Source organism: Anabas testudineus, chromosome 2 (genome assembly GCF_900324465.2).
Source record: "Anabas testudineus chromosome 2, fAnaTes1.2, whole genome shotgun sequence".
NCBI classification, from domain to species: domain Eukaryota; kingdom Metazoa; phylum Chordata; class Actinopteri; order Anabantiformes; family Anabantidae; genus Anabas; species Anabas testudineus.
Window position 1 is genome coordinate 21,458,734 of NC_046611.1, and position 16,567 is coordinate 21,475,300.

Below are 16,567 nucleotides of genomic sequence, written 5' to 3' on the forward strand. Positions count from 1 at the left end.
AATGAAATTAACTTAACATAAATAAAAACACCTTGGGGGCGTGGCTGATTGGGTCATGATCGTGTGACTTGTCTGACGTCACATTAAAGTCTCTTCCGGGTATTTTCCCCTTAGGTGGACGGAGTCTGGGAGCAAACAAACGCTGCTCAATTATCCTTTTTAAACCTTAATTTAGCCAAAATGAACCGTATATTTGGCAGAGGAAAAGCTAAGGGGCCGCCGCCGAACCTTACAGACTGTATAGGAAGCGTAAGTATAGCCTGAACACTACTTTCTGGACGTTTTTTGAAGTAAACAAAGGTGGATACCTTCTCGGCTAGCAGTTAGCTAACTGTTAGCCAACTTTATGAGCACAAACAAGGCCAAAGTTTGTCATGTTTGTCTGACATTTAGCCGTAATAAACGATCGAAACATGAGTAATCTGTTTCATTATTAATAATAATATTTATTATCTAAGTAGGCGTTTCACTTAACACAATGTATTCGCGTTATCAGTGCATAAACAAGATATTTGAACAAAACAAACGTTTGTGTTTAGCTAGTGAATCAGCGTTATGTAACTTAAAGCCAGAATTTGAACCATTTGACTGATTCACTACAGAAACCGTGTTATTCTCTTAGTGAAATGATGACGTCAACCTGTTAAACAGGTTATTTGTGTGGGGAGAGCCATTGTTCTGTAGCTAGAGTTGACTTTACGAGTAGAAACCGATGATCCACAATGATAGTGTCTCTATTTCTGAATAGAGGTGTGATGTGGGAGATAAAGTGTGTCATTGCTTGAATAAAGAAGATTTGTGAAAACCAGGCTGGAAAATGTTACAATGAGCATCAATGTTACACTGTCAGACAGATTATTTAACACCCATGTTAGCCTGCCCAGGTGTGTTTGACCAACACAGATCTTACCAAAAGCAAATAAGTTGGAGTCTAATAGTCAGAAGAGAAGTCACAAAAAAAGATACCAAGAGTACTATCTGCTTTATTTAATGCCCCTGTAAAAATGAGTCGGTGATCAATGATGTCACAGTGGTTGATGTGCTGTTCTGATTCCTACTTTAAGGTTGACTCTCGGGCGGAGTCGATTGATAAGAAGATTGCCAGACTAGATGCTGAACTTGTAAAATACAAGGATCAGATGAAAAAGATGAGAGATGGACCTTCAAAGGTGAGATGTCATGTTTAGTACTTTGGTGAATTACAGTACATCACTGAATGCCTATTTATTCTATATACTGTCTACTACTATATTTACTATATATGTTTTGTAAGTTTTACACTAACATTTTTATTTTATATTCAAAACTGTCTGATCAGTAAATAAAAAGTTTACAAATATTCAGCACTGCTTTGTTGAACTTTTGCTGGACAAATTGGAGTTGGAACTAAAACAATACTGAAGTTTGATACACAACTCTTCTTGTCATTACCTTGTGTTTATTGGCAATTATCAGCTGTCATTAATTAAATATTTGTGGTATTTTTTTCTATATACAAGAACATGGTCAAGCAAAAAGCTTTGAGAGTTTTGAAGCAGAAGAGAATGTAAGTATTGTTTTTACTATGTAAAATTATTTAAAAAATAATTTACAGATTTATCATTGAATCCAGTGATATTCACTCATTTGACTATGATAAAAGCGGAACTCTATGTCATTATTGTCTCGTGTAGGTATGAGGGTCAAAGAGATAACCTCATGCAACAGTCCTTTAACATGGAACAAACAAACTACACAATCCAGTCCCTAAAAGACACTAAAACCACAGTAAGAGACATGAAATTATTAAATTATGTATTGGGCAGGATTTTTCCTTTTAGAAAGACAGTGTGGCTTGGTACTAACATCGTTTTTGTTTTAGGTTGATGCCATGAAAGTCGGCCTGAAAGACATGAAGAAAGCCTACAAGAATGTGAAAATCGATAAGATTGAGGTATTCATTTTTTGACTGGATGTTTACTTCATTCTTGGTAATAACAACACCATAGTGACCAGTTATAAGGTTGTGTGTGTGTGTATGGCTGGGTTATGGTGGAGACAGTAAATAATTGTTAAAAAATATAACCAACTGCTATTTTTCCTAATTAGACATTAAACGTTTAAAAACTTTTATTTGACATTGTCGAAAGAATAGTTTCTTTCAGTAAATGATATTTAAAGTTTGTAAGAGTGAAGGGATGAAACATAAATTCTGGTAATTATTTTCAATGTTCAGGATATTCAAGATCAGCTGGAGGACATGATGGAGGACGCCAACGAAATCCAGGAGGCGATGGGCCGAAGCTATGGCACACCTGACATTGATGAAGACGATTTGGAAGCAGGTCAGGAAGACACCACTATCCCAGGATTTTAATGCTGATATATTAAGTACTGTATAATATGTAGGGGTACAAGTAGCAGCCACAGTTATAAAGAGGTGGTTATATCTTTCCTACAAAAAATCTGGGCCTCATTGTGTTTATCCCTGTATCCTTATTCGGATAAATGAAACTCTTGTACCTGACATTGTCTTTAACTGATGGTGCATCCACAGAGCTGGATGCTTTGGGTGACGAGCTCCTGATGGACGATGACAGCTCCTACCTGGACGAGGCTTCAACAGCTCCTTCCATCCCAGAAGGTCTGCCTGGCGCCACGTCGACCAATAAGGTACTTCAGTTTGTGTTAATCTGCTTATTAGACATCTTAGTCTACACAGCTTTTCTAATGGGCCTCCTTCCCTTTGTGTTTCAGGATGGTGTGCTGGTGGATGAGTTTGGCCTTCCTCAGATTCCTGCCTCATAAAGGAGCAATCAAAACACCCAATGCTAGTTTTACATGTATCATAGCCTTTTTTGTATGTATCCCACTTACACTCCAGCTTTACAGGGCAGCAATAAAAACCAAAGCGTCTTCTGTCCAACAAATGATGGAACGGATAGTGATACGATCAGGTTTCTTGGTTAAAAGTTGTGATTATTCTATCTGAGTGAACTTCATGTGTTTCTGAGGTAATTGTTGGTATTAGGATTCTCTTAAATTTGTACAGTTTCTGCAGCGCCTTGTTTCTAAGAACAAAATAAATTATATTTTCCAAACATTACTTTGACTTAAATGTATCACAAAGTTTTTATTTATACAATCTTCATAATAAAGCCACTTTATTGTCAAGTTAAATATGTAGAAGTGCAACAAAAACTTGAACATATTCATTTGGCAATAATTTATTAGCAAAAATAAATATGGATGCAAGTAAGAAAAGGCTCAAAATACAATTAAACACCCCTCAAACGACATTCCTTGGGTACAGATTTTCATCATCACCAGCTCAGCCTGTAAGTGTGAGGGAAGATTTTATGGTGCAGATACTCCACTACGCTGACCTTGTCTCGAAGTTTTTCAAATTCATAGTAAGGAATCTGGAACAAAATAATAAAACACTCAGTGATTTCATAAAACTAAGAAATGTGACAGTTGTTTGTTCTATTGTGAGTAGCTTAACAATCTGAAAGAAAAATGCCTGATTCCACTATGAGTTTGAGAGTGGAGGTGAGGATCTAACCTGAACAACTTCATATCCCAGAAGTCTTAGATGTCGCTGCTTGATGGCCTCCTTTCCAAGGAGCTGACTCACATTTGTAGTGAACCTCTTTGGTCCATCAATACAAAGAGCTACTCTGCAACACATCAGATAACCCACAATGATGTTTTAAAAACCTGACATCTAGTGCGCAGATGAACTTTACACAGATTTTACATTTAGTACAAAATACATATAAATCTTCACTGCAGCATTTAGTGTAATACATAAAACCTTTTACCTCTTATATACATCATCAACATGACGAGCAGGCAGCACATATCCGTCTTCACTAAGTTTCATCTCCACATCTGCATCAGAAAAAAAACATGAAGCCTTTTGGAAGTAAACTAAATAAAAGCAGCAGTGATGACGTATGTTACCGAGCGTGTAGCAGTACGGCGTCAGAACTTTGGATCCAAAGTATGAACGAGCCCCGAGCAAATCAACCAATCCAGTTCTCACAGTGTTGTACAGATGTGGATCCACTGGAGTCTCCAGAGAACGCCCTGACATGTGGAAAGACTTGATGCAGTAGTTCGGATGGAGCTTGGGACCCTGACGAAAAAAAAAACCATGGGAGCAAAATACACTGTTTATCAAAGCATGATTTAGCTGATGTTTCATCAAGTACAAAACATTTACCAACAACATACGTTTAATCTCTCATTTCTAATTAATAACTGAAGCAAAACAAGATATTTCCAGCACAGTTATTCTTGGTGTTAGTGTTGAAATTATTGTGCTTTTATTTAACTTGTGCTGTTCGAATTTCAAATAGAAAACAAAATGGCATTTACTGATCGGAAGCAACGTTGCCTGGAACAATAAACAATAACTTTTCATGACAAGCAAAAGTTAAGATTTGCATTTTGCTTGTATTAATGAGGAACTTAATGGTAATTTTGTTTGTTTCTTTCTAAGTTGTTTTTGTACCAGGAGTCAGGACATAACGTTTGCCTTGTTTTGCTGCTCATCTGCTGTTGGAATATATATAATACTTAAAAGCCCATGATTCTTATAGATAACAGGCACATTAATCCAATAAATCATTCTGAGAAGTTCAAAGTTCAAACTGAGAATAAAACATTAGATTAATAAAACAATATTTACAAATACAGGCCACAGATAAACAAGTTGATGTCTGGCATTGCCTAAAATGATTATGGGATGTTAAACTAGTTGGTGCAGGTTTTATGACATAAGCGGAAGGTACTGAGCCTCACATAATGATGGCGTGTTAAATAACAGGGTGTGTATTCAGGTTTCTGACTGTCCTGCTGGACAGGCCTCATCTTTAATATATTCAACCCTTGACCTGATTTGAAATTCTTTACCTCATAGAAAGGACACTCCAACTTCACAGTCATGTAGAGCTGAGTCAGCTGTGCCAGAACAAAAGGGTCCAAACCTGTGCCCTGCTCTGCAACACAGAGATGAGCACAAAACACAACACAGACAAAGTCAATGTATAATACATTTTGTAATTATCCGTTCATGGCATATTCACACATTCTGCGTTTACCTTGCAGTTGCTGCAGGAAGTAACTGCTGAAGACGTTGGAGAGAAAATTAACAGGAAATCTCTCCACTAGGATGCAGGAGTGGAGCAAGTTCAGAATCGTTCGAGGCTGGAAGTGGGAAAAGCGCGTGTGCAGGATGTTTTCAACTTTCCTGAACACTTCAACAGCATTGGGTGGGAGGTAGCCCAGCTTCCCAAATGCCATGATCTGCCTGGCCACTTGGCTGGTGTTGTAGTCATCTGCTCGGTACACAAAGCTCTCAGCAACAGCATCAAACACAGCTGGAGACAGGATGTTTCTTCGACTGAAGAACTGCATCACTTTGGTAACCATCTCTGGGTGAGAGGTGAAGGCCACTGTGGGCACGTACCTCTCCATCGCTTTCACAAAATAATGATCACTGTGACCAAAGTGCATTAAGGCCCCAAGCACAAGGGTGAGCTCCTCGTCAGTGAAGTAAGATACATGCCGCACAGCCTGTTTACACAGACTGATCACTAGAGGCATGGCCTGGGTCTGATTCAGGATCACGAGAGCACTAAGGAGTACACTGACAGCCCCTGGGTCCATATAGGAGGTAAGAGTCAGAGCATGGTTGTGCATGGCATTCAGCAGATCTCTGTATTTTACATTTTGACCCAAGCCACTTTGTAGAAGTTTATAAACAGCAATGAGGTCCTCTATGCTCCACTGGGCAGGTGCCTGCTTCTGAATTTCTTCCATTACCTGCTCCAGTACAATGCATCCAGGACCCTCAATGGCCAGCATTGCTTGGCCTAAAGTACACAACTGTCCTACACTCATCTGCCCCCTGTCTAGCCTCTCCTGGCTCTCAGACACAAGGCGCACCATTAACGTGCTCCATGGATCTAAAAAGAGGCGTGTGCAAGCCAGGAGGGCTGAAACCAGCCCAGGATTTGTTAATCGACCAGAGTCTTGCTCCAGTTGGAAGCACAGAGCTCTCATGGTGTCCTTCTCCAAGACCGAGGGGTCTTTCAGAGAGTTTCCTTCCCGCTCCAGGTCGGCTACACGGTGAAGTGCTGCTGCAGCCATGGTGTCAGACATGATCTCCAGTGAACGCAGCACTTTGAAGACCTGCCTGGATGTGGAGCAGCTCCCTAGCCGCTGCTGGAAAGCCTGCTCCTCAGCTGCTGTGGGTCGGTGCAGCTGGGTCAGACGAAACTGAGGAATTGAATCTCCATGGAGTCCTACAGAGCTGCTGGCCACAAAGGAAGGCTCCCTGGTGATGGTGGTCAGCCTCCTGATCCGAAAGTCTGACTGGAGCTTCCTGCAGCCTTGTCCTCTGCTGCAGTGGCCAGATGAGGTACACAGGCAGGCTACGCATAAGGGCCGACTTGCACTGCTGGTTGTCAGGAGCTTGGTGAAAGAGGAGACAGATCCAATAGGAGGGTAACGCTGTATCCCGACCTGCCCCAGCAGCGGAAGTCTCTGGATCAGCTGAAGAGCCATGGCTCTGCCCCAGAAATCACCAGACCCTGCTAATTCACACACAGTTTAAATGTCAAAACAAGGAAACACGTGATTCACACACAAATGCACATCATTCCAGGAAATTGGAGGATAACACTCGGAGTACTGTACAGTTTATTAGGGAACCCAGCTCGCTCCTCTGTTTATTAGCCAACCTTGAAGTTAGCTAGCGTTAACTTCTCAAGCGGCTAACTTCCCAGCTAGCCTACAGGATCCGCACTTCTGTTGTGGTTATTAACGTATTTTAAAGCTGAAACTTCAGCTCAGAGTGATAAATAAATAAAGATCTATTAAATGAAATCCTCAAAATTCATACCCGGACCATATAACAGCGGAAAACGACCACGGAGCCGGTGACAGTCTCAGAGTTGATGCTACATAACGTGCTCACAGGGTCGTGAGGCATTCACAGCACCTCGGAAATCTAGACTTCACCACGCTGACACAATAAAAGACACTGCTTCCGTGCTCAAACACCAGAGAGCGACAAGACAACTGAACAAGGTTCCCCCTGTTTGTAGTGGCTCGAGTTTAATTTATCAATTGTCCGTCGTAAATATGTTTTTTTATTGGCCATTGCCACCAAAAATATGTAAAATATTAAAACAAGTCTTGCCAACCCTCATATTCACAGAACAAATGTATTTAATTAGCCAACTGTGCAAGAATGTGTCTTTGTGTTTGCTACACAGAATAATAATAGTTATTTCTATCAATTATGATAAAGTTAGAACCTAATTATAGATTGCTATATGAAGAATAATTATGTTGTATAAAATTCGTAGTAAACACATATTGCAAAATTTAAAAGATGACATATTTTAAAAAGTGACAGTGCAGAGTTTAAATAAGGACAATGTAACATGTGATTTTAAGAATTGCTCACAGTATTTAGCATTTAGAGTGATGTGCAAAACTTTGGAAAGTATATGTTTAGCTACTTTTCAAAGTAAAGAGATGCAACACCTGCTGCAAACAGATATTAAAATAACTTTCTTTGTGTATTGTTAATGGCCCCCTCCAGTCAGATATTAAAATATTGAATTCTGTGAATAATAAAAACATCTTTGACTATGTAAAAGCGGTTAAGTTCAAAACCAGAGGTCTCCTACTTCACAGTGACTGACTTTAGTTCCAACCCCACATATCACATCCCAACTGTGGAGAAGGACTTTACTGCACTGTTACCTTTTAACTTCAAAGTTTTGTTCAAGCCTACTTACAACTAACAAGTATCTTTGTAAATGTGTTGGTCTGTGGATTGAACTTTTGATATGAAATTCTGATGTAGTTGAAGTTTATTTAAAATGTGATAGTTTTCCATTGTCCGTGTCGTATACTGTATTTGTTGGATAATTTGTATTGTAATCTAAATCTACTTGATGTTTTGCAATGGACTGATGACAGTATCTTGTGGTTTAGACTGTAAAAAAAAAAAATATATATACATATACATATATATATATATATATATATATATATATATATATATACATATATATATATAAACTGAACAGCAGATGTATGACTGAACTAAAACTCCATCTGTGAACACGCATGCGGTAATTGTACTGCCACAGGATAAAGCACAATTATACCAAAACATGTTAATACACACCTTAAATGTCCTGACACCTACATACAACCAGCCTATATTACAGTGCCTTTAAAAAATGTTAACTAGGAGGACTTTAGTTACCTTTGTTGTAGTTCTTTAGACTGTGCTGCAATTCCAATAGACAACAGTCCGCCTAGAGACACTGTAGGTACACGATTTGAATTCATATCCTCTGTAAGAGATAATCTTTATGACGCTCACCACTGTAAACTGACTCAGTGTCCTCAGTTCATCTCGATAACAATTTTATTATATCACTGCCTGTCATCACATACAGATCACCATGCTGTTTAAGAAGCGTTCTCTTTACAAGGCTTATTTATAATACAGTTTCAGTGTAGGTTGTATTGTTACCTGCATTTTGCCTTTTACAGAAAGTATTTAGCTACTACATGTCAGCACATGTTGAATGAATTGGGTGAGGAGGGAGAGCAGACATGCCAAAACTTGACAAGCCTCTGGGGAGGGGGGGTAATGATGGAAGAATTTTAGTTATACTCACTAAAGAAAGAGAATAATGCAACATGTATTTCAGCTGGCATTTATGGAAGGGAAACAGCAAAATACAACTTGATAGAGGGCTTTATTTAAAAAGTTTATATTATAAAATGTAAAAATTCAGCTAAACCCAATTACATGAATTGCAAAGACTTCGAACTTTGAAAGGTGCTGCCACTTTACACAACAGAAAAAGAAAAAAAAAATTCACAATGTATTTGAATTTTTTTTCCCCCTTATAAGAGATGTGTACATTTGGCTATACTGGAAGTTCACACCAAACAGAGTGGATAGTTATTGCTTTGGTTTGTTTGAAATGGGTTTTATACTGGAGCTATAAGCAGCACACTGATCTAGCCGACTGAACAGAGGCAGAGAAGGTGGAGAGAAATATGTTGGAATGGCTCTTTAATCGTCCTTATCCTTGGCACCGTGCTTTAGGATGCGTGTGAACTCCACATAGTTGAAGTTGTTTTTCTTGTCAATGGGAGCCTCCCTAAAGAGCTCGTCCACCTCATCATCTGTAAAACGGTCACCCATTGTTGTGAGCAGCTCTCTGAAGTAATCTTCTGAGATGTTACCTGAGGGAGGAGCAGAGTCAAATTAGATAAGAAAACAGGGAAGATGACACCCTGAAACAACATCATTCATCTGAAGAATTTAACTTTACCCACATTGATATTTTGCACAACTGCAATTCAAAGCGATTTAGAAATGTCCCAACATACCACTATGGCCAAGTAGATTCTTTGTGTCTACCAACAAGAAACAGATGATAACCATCAGAATTTACCTGTCCCCTCTTCATCAAAGCAAGCAAACGCATTTCTGATCACATCTTCAGGGTCTGTGCCGTTGAGCTTCTCTCCAAACATGGTGAGGAACATGGTGAAGTTAATTGGCCCAGGTGCTTCCATCATCATGGCCTCCAGATACTCATCAGTTGGATTTTTGCCTGTATAATGGGACTGGTTTAGCTCACTTAAAATTTAAGCCTGAAGTTGAACAACTATGTGGTTTCACATATAAATAACATTCAGCTAATGAAAACCCAAATGTGTTTACTAACAAAACTAGTTTTTAAACAAACATTCTGCAGACCTGCTTCCAGCTTCACACCGATATGTTTTATCTAACTTCAGTTCATCCTGAAATATGCTGCACATACTGACCCAGAGAGGCGAGCATGTCGTGAAGGTCCTCTTTGTCCACAAACCCGTCACGGTTCTGGTCAATCATGTTGAAAGCCTCCTTGAACTCCTGAATCTGAGACTGGTCAAACATGGCAAAGACATTGGAGGTGGCGCGCTGAGGGCGCTTCTTTGTGGTCTTTCCCTTAGCTCTTTTGCTTGACATTTTGACTATTTTATTTCTGTGGAAATAAAAACACAGACCTCAGATTATATATCCTGATGCAGTCAACTCATTAAAAGGTAAGTGTAAGAGGCATGTCTATGCTTTCTACCTAATGTTTACACAATTCTTTTTGGATAATAAAGACAATTAAACAAGTTATTAACAAAAAGAAACAACTTGTTTAATGAGATAATTCTAAATGGAGCTGCAAACTATTACATAATTCAAACTTCAGATCATAATTTTTTTGCATATATTGTTTTTCTTATGAGACGCTGAACTGAATATTTCTAGATTTAACGAATGCTGAAAAGCTATTTAGATAAAACAAGCAATATAACAACATCTTGTGCTTTAATTACAATTGTAAAGATTGTCAACATGAATTATTCAACTGTGGACAGAGCAGAAATAAAACCGTTTACAGAAGTCATGACTGAACATAGTCTGATCAAAGATAAAGTGGATCACGCAGTTACTCCAAATAATAACCAGTCATTGACACACACACATCTCAGCAGTAGGACTATTTCATTCTCTGGCAGTGAATCCCCAGTGTGGTGTCCTTTGCTGAGCTATAAATGGAAATGTTTCTCATCTTTCTAGGTTGATAAGCTCACTGCCTTCACAGAGGGTAGGAAAATTACTGATGTGAAGGCCAATGCCCTAATCAGGCAAGGTCTTAAACGCTGACTGGAGCTGTCCTACATTCACTTTGTGTTATGTTGACAGACGTCTATGTTTTCACTACACCGTGCAGATGAAAAATCCACTCAAACACCTTGAGTAATACCTATAGCTCAGGACTCCAACTGATTAATTGTTTACATGGTCACACAGGTAAATTTCGTCTGGAACAGTAATAATTTGTACTTATAATGCTCAGTGATACAACATTAGCCTGATTTAGAAATGCAACTAACCATTGTACCATTATCATTGAAGCTCATTACAAGCTCACAAAGCTGGAGGCAACACCTTCAAATAGTTGCTTTTGTTAGACCAGCACTGTAAATACCAAACATGTGCGACGTCACGAAGTGGAAAGCTGCAAATTCTCATATCTGAAAAGTTTGCAAAGAAATATAGTTTTATAAATGACTTACTTGAATTTGGTATTTATCTGGAGGTGACTAGATTAGTCAAATTGTTTCATAATTAAAAATGGTTATTTGTCAGTAAAAAGGCTTTATTGGTTTCTAGTTCTGTTTAAAATACAAACAACTCCTCTTAGGATGAAGTATGCTGACATATGTTGAACAGCTGGAGATGTTTAACTTAGCGCTGAGTTAGTGATCACTTATCAAGTAGAAATGCCAAATATTTGCTGGTTTCCTGCTTCTGAAAAGCTTTATTTTGTCAGTGACAGAAAAAAAGGCGTCTTGAGGCACATGGTCGAGCAAAACTATATCTAAACTCGTTTTTCACAGTTTTATAGTCAAACGTATTTCGTTTTAACCGACTAACAGTCATCACTGTAATCTATGATGAGTAAAGCCACATTAGCTGCAGCCAAATTGTTAACGTGTGTGTTGCTTATTTTCACTGTGCAAACTAGAAGTTAAAGTTTTACAAAACCGGATTCACCTCGAGTTAATTCTTTTGGTAAAATTACCTCAGCACAACAGCTCATTTTAAAGTAGGCGAGCGTCCTGCGGCCTAGTTTGAGACATTTTAAAAACTAAGAGTACATTCACATGAGAACAGCAAGTCCACTATGAATATAAAAACTGGTATATTTTAAGTTTATAAGGCTAACAACAAACTTCAAGTGTTATATATGTGCAACATTTGTAGTTTCTGTTCGTTAGCTTTTTAGTCATTAGCCGAGCAGCTAACAGTTAGCAGTGTTTTCAACCGATCACTCAAAATCACACGATACCATGTTGTTCCAATATATTACTTAAATATTACCCACAGCGGTTGGTATCATGATAGCGAAGCATTTGCAATAAACTCAACTGCAGTACGAAGGAAAATAAAGGCCAAAAACAATATCCTACCTTACGACACTCGGATACTGGTCAGCTAGCTCGGTGCTGCTCTTTTCCTCAACCACCGCCCTTCACTTCCTCATCATCATGTTGAGCTCTGAACGGCACACCAGAACAAACCAATTTAGGAAAATAGGGGGGGACGTACAGTATTAAACAACTATTACTCAAGTAAAATAAAAATCATGCGTCGTTTCAGGCAGAATGCCAATTAGATAAAAAATAATAATTAACCACGTTCAAAAACAACTCCACTTTTTTATTATTTTTAGTAATACAATTCCTCGCGTACCTTCTGACCCCCTTTGAGGAAATGTAACGTTCATGAACGCTCCTTTGCCTGACGTTCGTGGATATGCCCATTTAAGGGAAGAAAGTTCACATCCTTCCCTGGATTGTGCAAGAAAAGACAAGACAAAACTGTCCCTCTGGAAAAACACTGGCCTAAACATCAATAAGGACCACTTATTAGAAGATGATAGTGCTAATAAAGATTGTATTATTTAATGCTGTATGTACAAGTAATCAGAATCAGAATCATAGTTGATGCTGTTTGTCAGTTTTACTGTATTAGTTTCAAGGTCTGAGACATAAAAGAGCCTTTTAATTGAATTAAATAAGTTTATCTTCAGATAGGAGGTTTAGTATTGATGAGGAGGAAAAGAAGCCAGTGTTTAGTTTAGTTGTTGTGATGCAGCATGTAGTGTGTTGCATTGGAGTGTGGAGATGTTGGGCCTTCCAGGCAAACTCAAACTGTGCCCCATCACAATGTACTGTGAGATGTACATATTTCTAACATTATTAAGTGTCTGGGATCTCCATTCTATCCAAGCCAGGTGGACCTGTATGGAAAGAGGATTGTGGAGCTCCTCATGACAGGTTAACAGAGAAGTTTAAATTTCTAAAAGACACATTATTCAGGGATTTATCAGTCCAGAGCAGCACCAACAGGCTCAGCAGGGAGGAACCCAGAGGAGCAGGTTTCTCAGACTCAGAATCAGGGACTTTGGTCTAAGCACCTGGAGAAAAGCAGCAACAACACACTTAGGAAACCGTTCCGTAGGGGTTTTTGGCAAGATGAGGTACGAGCAGAATATGATGTATAAAGTTCATCATAAGAAACTTTAAACTGAAGTTTATGATGTGTTGCTTGCTGAGAAGACAGAAGAAGCTAGAGGCTGGTGGGACTGATTTGAATTACTTTATGTACTGCTTGATAGTTGAAAACGTCCCTCAATGATCTATTAAGTCTGTAACAATACGTACATGGGAATTGTTAATGTTATAAAATAAAGTGCAAAGTAAATAGTGTAGTAAAATGTAGAATATTTCCACTAGTAGAAGAATAAAGTAGCATAGATGTCTGCTGAGGCCACCAATGTATTCAAATATAATATCATGTGACAGATGTCTTTATGTTTTTGTTTTGATTTTTTTCATAAAATATTTATTGGTGTAAAAAGTTTGTTGCTACTTTGTGATCAGATTTCTCTAAAAATAGAGAGATATTGACCTGGTTTAAACCTCAATGAAAAGAAGAGTGAAATTAACATCATACAAGGCAACCCAAACAATAAGGAGAAAATGTTGATAGGATGGGTAATAATAGATGATGCTTTCCCAGCGTGGGTCAGACAACAGTTGGTGCCCAGGTCATAGCTGTAAAGGGAGGCTTACTGCAGCAGGGCTACAAAAGCAAGATGTGGAACTGTTGAGTCACAGGTTAAAACGAGCCACATGTGTCTTTTCTCTGCAGCTGTCATACCACTTTCAAAGCTGATAACAAAATTGTTCAATGCATGCCATTAGTAAACACTGATTATTGTCAGCGACTAGAATGAGAGACATTTTAGACCAGCTTTGCTTTACTTGCAGACTGACAGTCCCAAATTGCCCCTTCAGGAACAATAAAAGTTTGTTGACATGAATTGAATTTTCTAGATTACCTCATTTTTGTATAAATCCGGTGCAGTGTTGGTTTCAACCACTAGAGAGTGCTACACTCATAGGAAACTTTACAGTGAGCCTGGGTTATTTATATAAAATCTGTGTAATAGTTGATACACCAGACTGGATAACTTGCCCGGCCAGCCCCCATTGATCTGTGTGAGCTTATTCAATTTGTCTATGTACTCTTAACTCAACTGTTCATATATCCTAGGTATATGGAGACTATACAATACATACTGTATAAATAGATCTCTAATCCCTATTAGATCCCTTGAGATCTCCATATAGTTGGAATTTCCTGGACAGCTGAATCCAGTTACATACTGGAACATGACCACAGACAAGTTACAGCTCACGTATGTAAGTAGAAAATGGACAATACATGGTTGTGCATTACAAAGACCTTTGATAATAAAATTGCATCAGCACCTTTCTAACTAAGTGCCAACAAAAATAAAAAAATAACTGTTTCAGAAATAAGGTGACAAATGTCCTTTCAGACAGTGGTAAGGCACTACGGCTAAAGATATTTATGTGGTTAGATAGATTCTGTGCAGTATTGTTCATATATTTACATGTAGCTAGTTCCATAAAGGTTAAACAACATAAAATAATACGACATATTTCTGTATAATAGATACATATTTCCCTGCAGAGTTTCAGGAGAAAATAGATTTCACTTTGTTGTCTGTATGCTAAATATAAAGCTATTAGCTTAGCATAAAGACTGCAAAGTGATAGCGTGGCTCTGTTCAAAGGTAACTTTATCCATCTACCAGCACCACTAGAGCTCATTAACAAACATATTATACGTGTTTGTTTAACCTGTCCATTTGTTCATAGAATAAGTTTTACAGGGGCCGCTATTGCCAAAAGTTAAAACTATGGTGTCACATTAAATGCAATAAAAAACAGATGCAGATATAGAGAATCAGCCAGCTGACTCTGAATAACTAACCATTAGTTAGTTATACATAGAACAACTGATGCCGAGTACACATTTAAACATCCAAGAAAGTCACTTTTTTAACAGTCATGCAAGAAGAGATGAATGGACATTATTTTCTAAACATACAGGAGATTTAAAAGAAATCACCAATTAACTAATAATTAAATAAATAAGGTGAATCGGGTTATCATGGCTTTTACTCACGTCAATAACGCACCTACAGTATGTATGACTCTAATATAATGTGACCTAAAGCGGTCAAGACATATCATTATCTATTAAACACTGATCAATTAAAATAATGAAATAAATAAAGTCCATGTTTTAACTAGCATTGTTTCTCTCTTTGTTCTCTTTGTACACACAGTGGTCTGGAGGCAAAAAGGGAATTTGTGGGATTAAAGGGTTTATTCTTTTTAACCTCCCACATGTGTATCTAATTGAATAATTTTGGTAAAGGGGTTTAAGACTTGTGATTTAAGACTAATGAAATTGCCTTCAGCTCACATTATTCATACCAAGGTCAAGAGGTAAAACGTTTCGTTCAAAATCCGTGTGCTAGTGATTCGATGGAAACGTTCACTCTTGCTTTAAAATAAGCAATAAGGTGTTATTTGAATAATTTTACCTGTGGCAGATAGATGTTGTTACTTTAACTGATTAACCCTGTTTCTGATATGCTGCTGGTTGTAGTGGGATATATCACACAAACATGAGAGTGACATTTCTGATGATTAGTGTAACTGCATGACTTTTCATCTCATTATAGCTGCTCAGGATCACAGTGTGTTGGCACACAATGCAGAGTGTTGCGACATATTATATTTGTAAAATGCTTTATATCCCATGTTCATTAGACAGCATGTAGCATTGTGACCCTGCTTAATGTCTTGTATTAGTTCTCGTTACTGGTGATCTCTTTTAATGGGTTTACACCTAAGGCTGCTGCCATAACATTTTAGAAATGTTGCCATGCTGAGCACTGTGCCCTGTGGAAGAGTGAGTGCCAAAAATCATGTTCAACTAAAGGTCTGAGTGTTCAGTGACATGTTTTTGCCTTGGAAACTAACCAGGTGTTTAATTTACAATGGCAGTCAACTATGCTCTGTGTGTTTGACAAACTTATCTGAACCACAATGTTTAGTTGATGGTTTTGTGTCATGTTGACATCAAGAGTTTACCATTAGAAAAGGAATTAAAAATCTGCTAATGGATCCTAAATCTTTGATTTAATTCACTTTTTCTTTGAGTAGGTGTTTATAGGGACAGGGGACAATAGGGGACATTTGTGTACCTCCACTAATGACACCAAGAGTGAAAGAGAGAGTGACAAAGAGACTTCAACTGGCATTCATTATATGTGAAGCAAGTAACAATAGCACGGCTAAAGTTAGCAACGGTCACAGCTGAGACTGCTGCAATAAAATAAAAAGTCAAGACAAAGGCTCCAGGAGGTTAAGCAGCAATGACAAACTGAAAGCTATAAACAACAGAGGTGTGGATGAGAGAAATCAGAAAATAACAAACACTTACTTCACTTACCTGCAGACACTGATGCTCATTGGCTGAGACCTGCACCCATAAATGTGTTGCCCTGTGGGAGTTGACTTGCCCCCCAGCTCTGCT

The 16,567-nt window shown here is 38.2% G+C and overlaps 3 protein-coding genes across 4 annotated transcripts; 1 reads left to right on the forward strand and 2 right to left on the reverse strand.

The window, feature by feature from the left end:
* Window positions 1-94: 94 nt before the first annotated feature.
* On the forward strand, window positions 95-3,085 carry chmp5b (charged multivesicular body protein 5b). The gene is made up of 8 exons (XM_026363392.1): window positions 95-249; window positions 1,065-1,169; window positions 1,500-1,546; window positions 1,674-1,767; window positions 1,862-1,933; window positions 2,216-2,324; window positions 2,537-2,652; window positions 2,737-3,085. Exons 1-8 carry the CDS (start codon window positions 181-183, stop codon window positions 2,785-2,787), a joined length of 663 nt encoding a protein of 220 aa, XP_026219177.1. The 5' UTR covers window positions 95-180; the 3' UTR covers window positions 2,788-3,085.
* A 41-nt stretch (window positions 3,086-3,126) lies between these two features.
* On the reverse strand, window positions 3,127-7,291 carry fastkd3 (FAST kinase domains 3). Of its 2 annotated transcripts, none has more exons than XM_026363391.1 (7): window positions 6,893-7,291; window positions 5,088-6,581; window positions 4,900-4,985; window positions 3,946-4,120; window positions 3,804-3,873; window positions 3,545-3,659; window positions 3,127-3,401 (listed from the first exon to the last, which is right to left on the reverse strand). In XM_026363391.1, exons 2-7 carry the CDS (start codon window positions 6,553-6,555, stop codon window positions 3,303-3,305), a joined length of 2,013 nt encoding a protein of 670 aa, XP_026219176.1. In that variant the 5' UTR covers window positions 6,556-6,581; window positions 6,893-7,291; the 3' UTR covers window positions 3,127-3,302. The 2 variants fall into 2 exon arrangements, with proteins under 2 accessions (XP_026219176.1, XP_026219174.1); XM_026363389.1 differs by having other exon boundaries at window positions 5,088-6,584; window positions 6,893-7,290.
* Window positions 7,292-8,422: 1,131 nt separating this feature from the next.
* On the reverse strand, window positions 8,423-12,139 carry myl12.1 (myosin, light chain 12, genome duplicate 1). Its single transcript, XM_026363830.1, has 4 exons — window positions 12,052-12,139; window positions 9,865-10,064; window positions 9,486-9,647; window positions 8,423-9,273 (listed from the first exon to the last, which is right to left on the reverse strand). Exons 2-4 carry the CDS (start codon window positions 10,046-10,048, stop codon window positions 9,101-9,103), a joined length of 519 nt encoding a protein of 172 aa, XP_026219615.1. The 5' UTR covers window positions 10,049-10,064; window positions 12,052-12,139; the 3' UTR covers window positions 8,423-9,100.
* Between the last annotated feature and the right edge of the window lie 4,428 nt (window positions 12,140-16,567).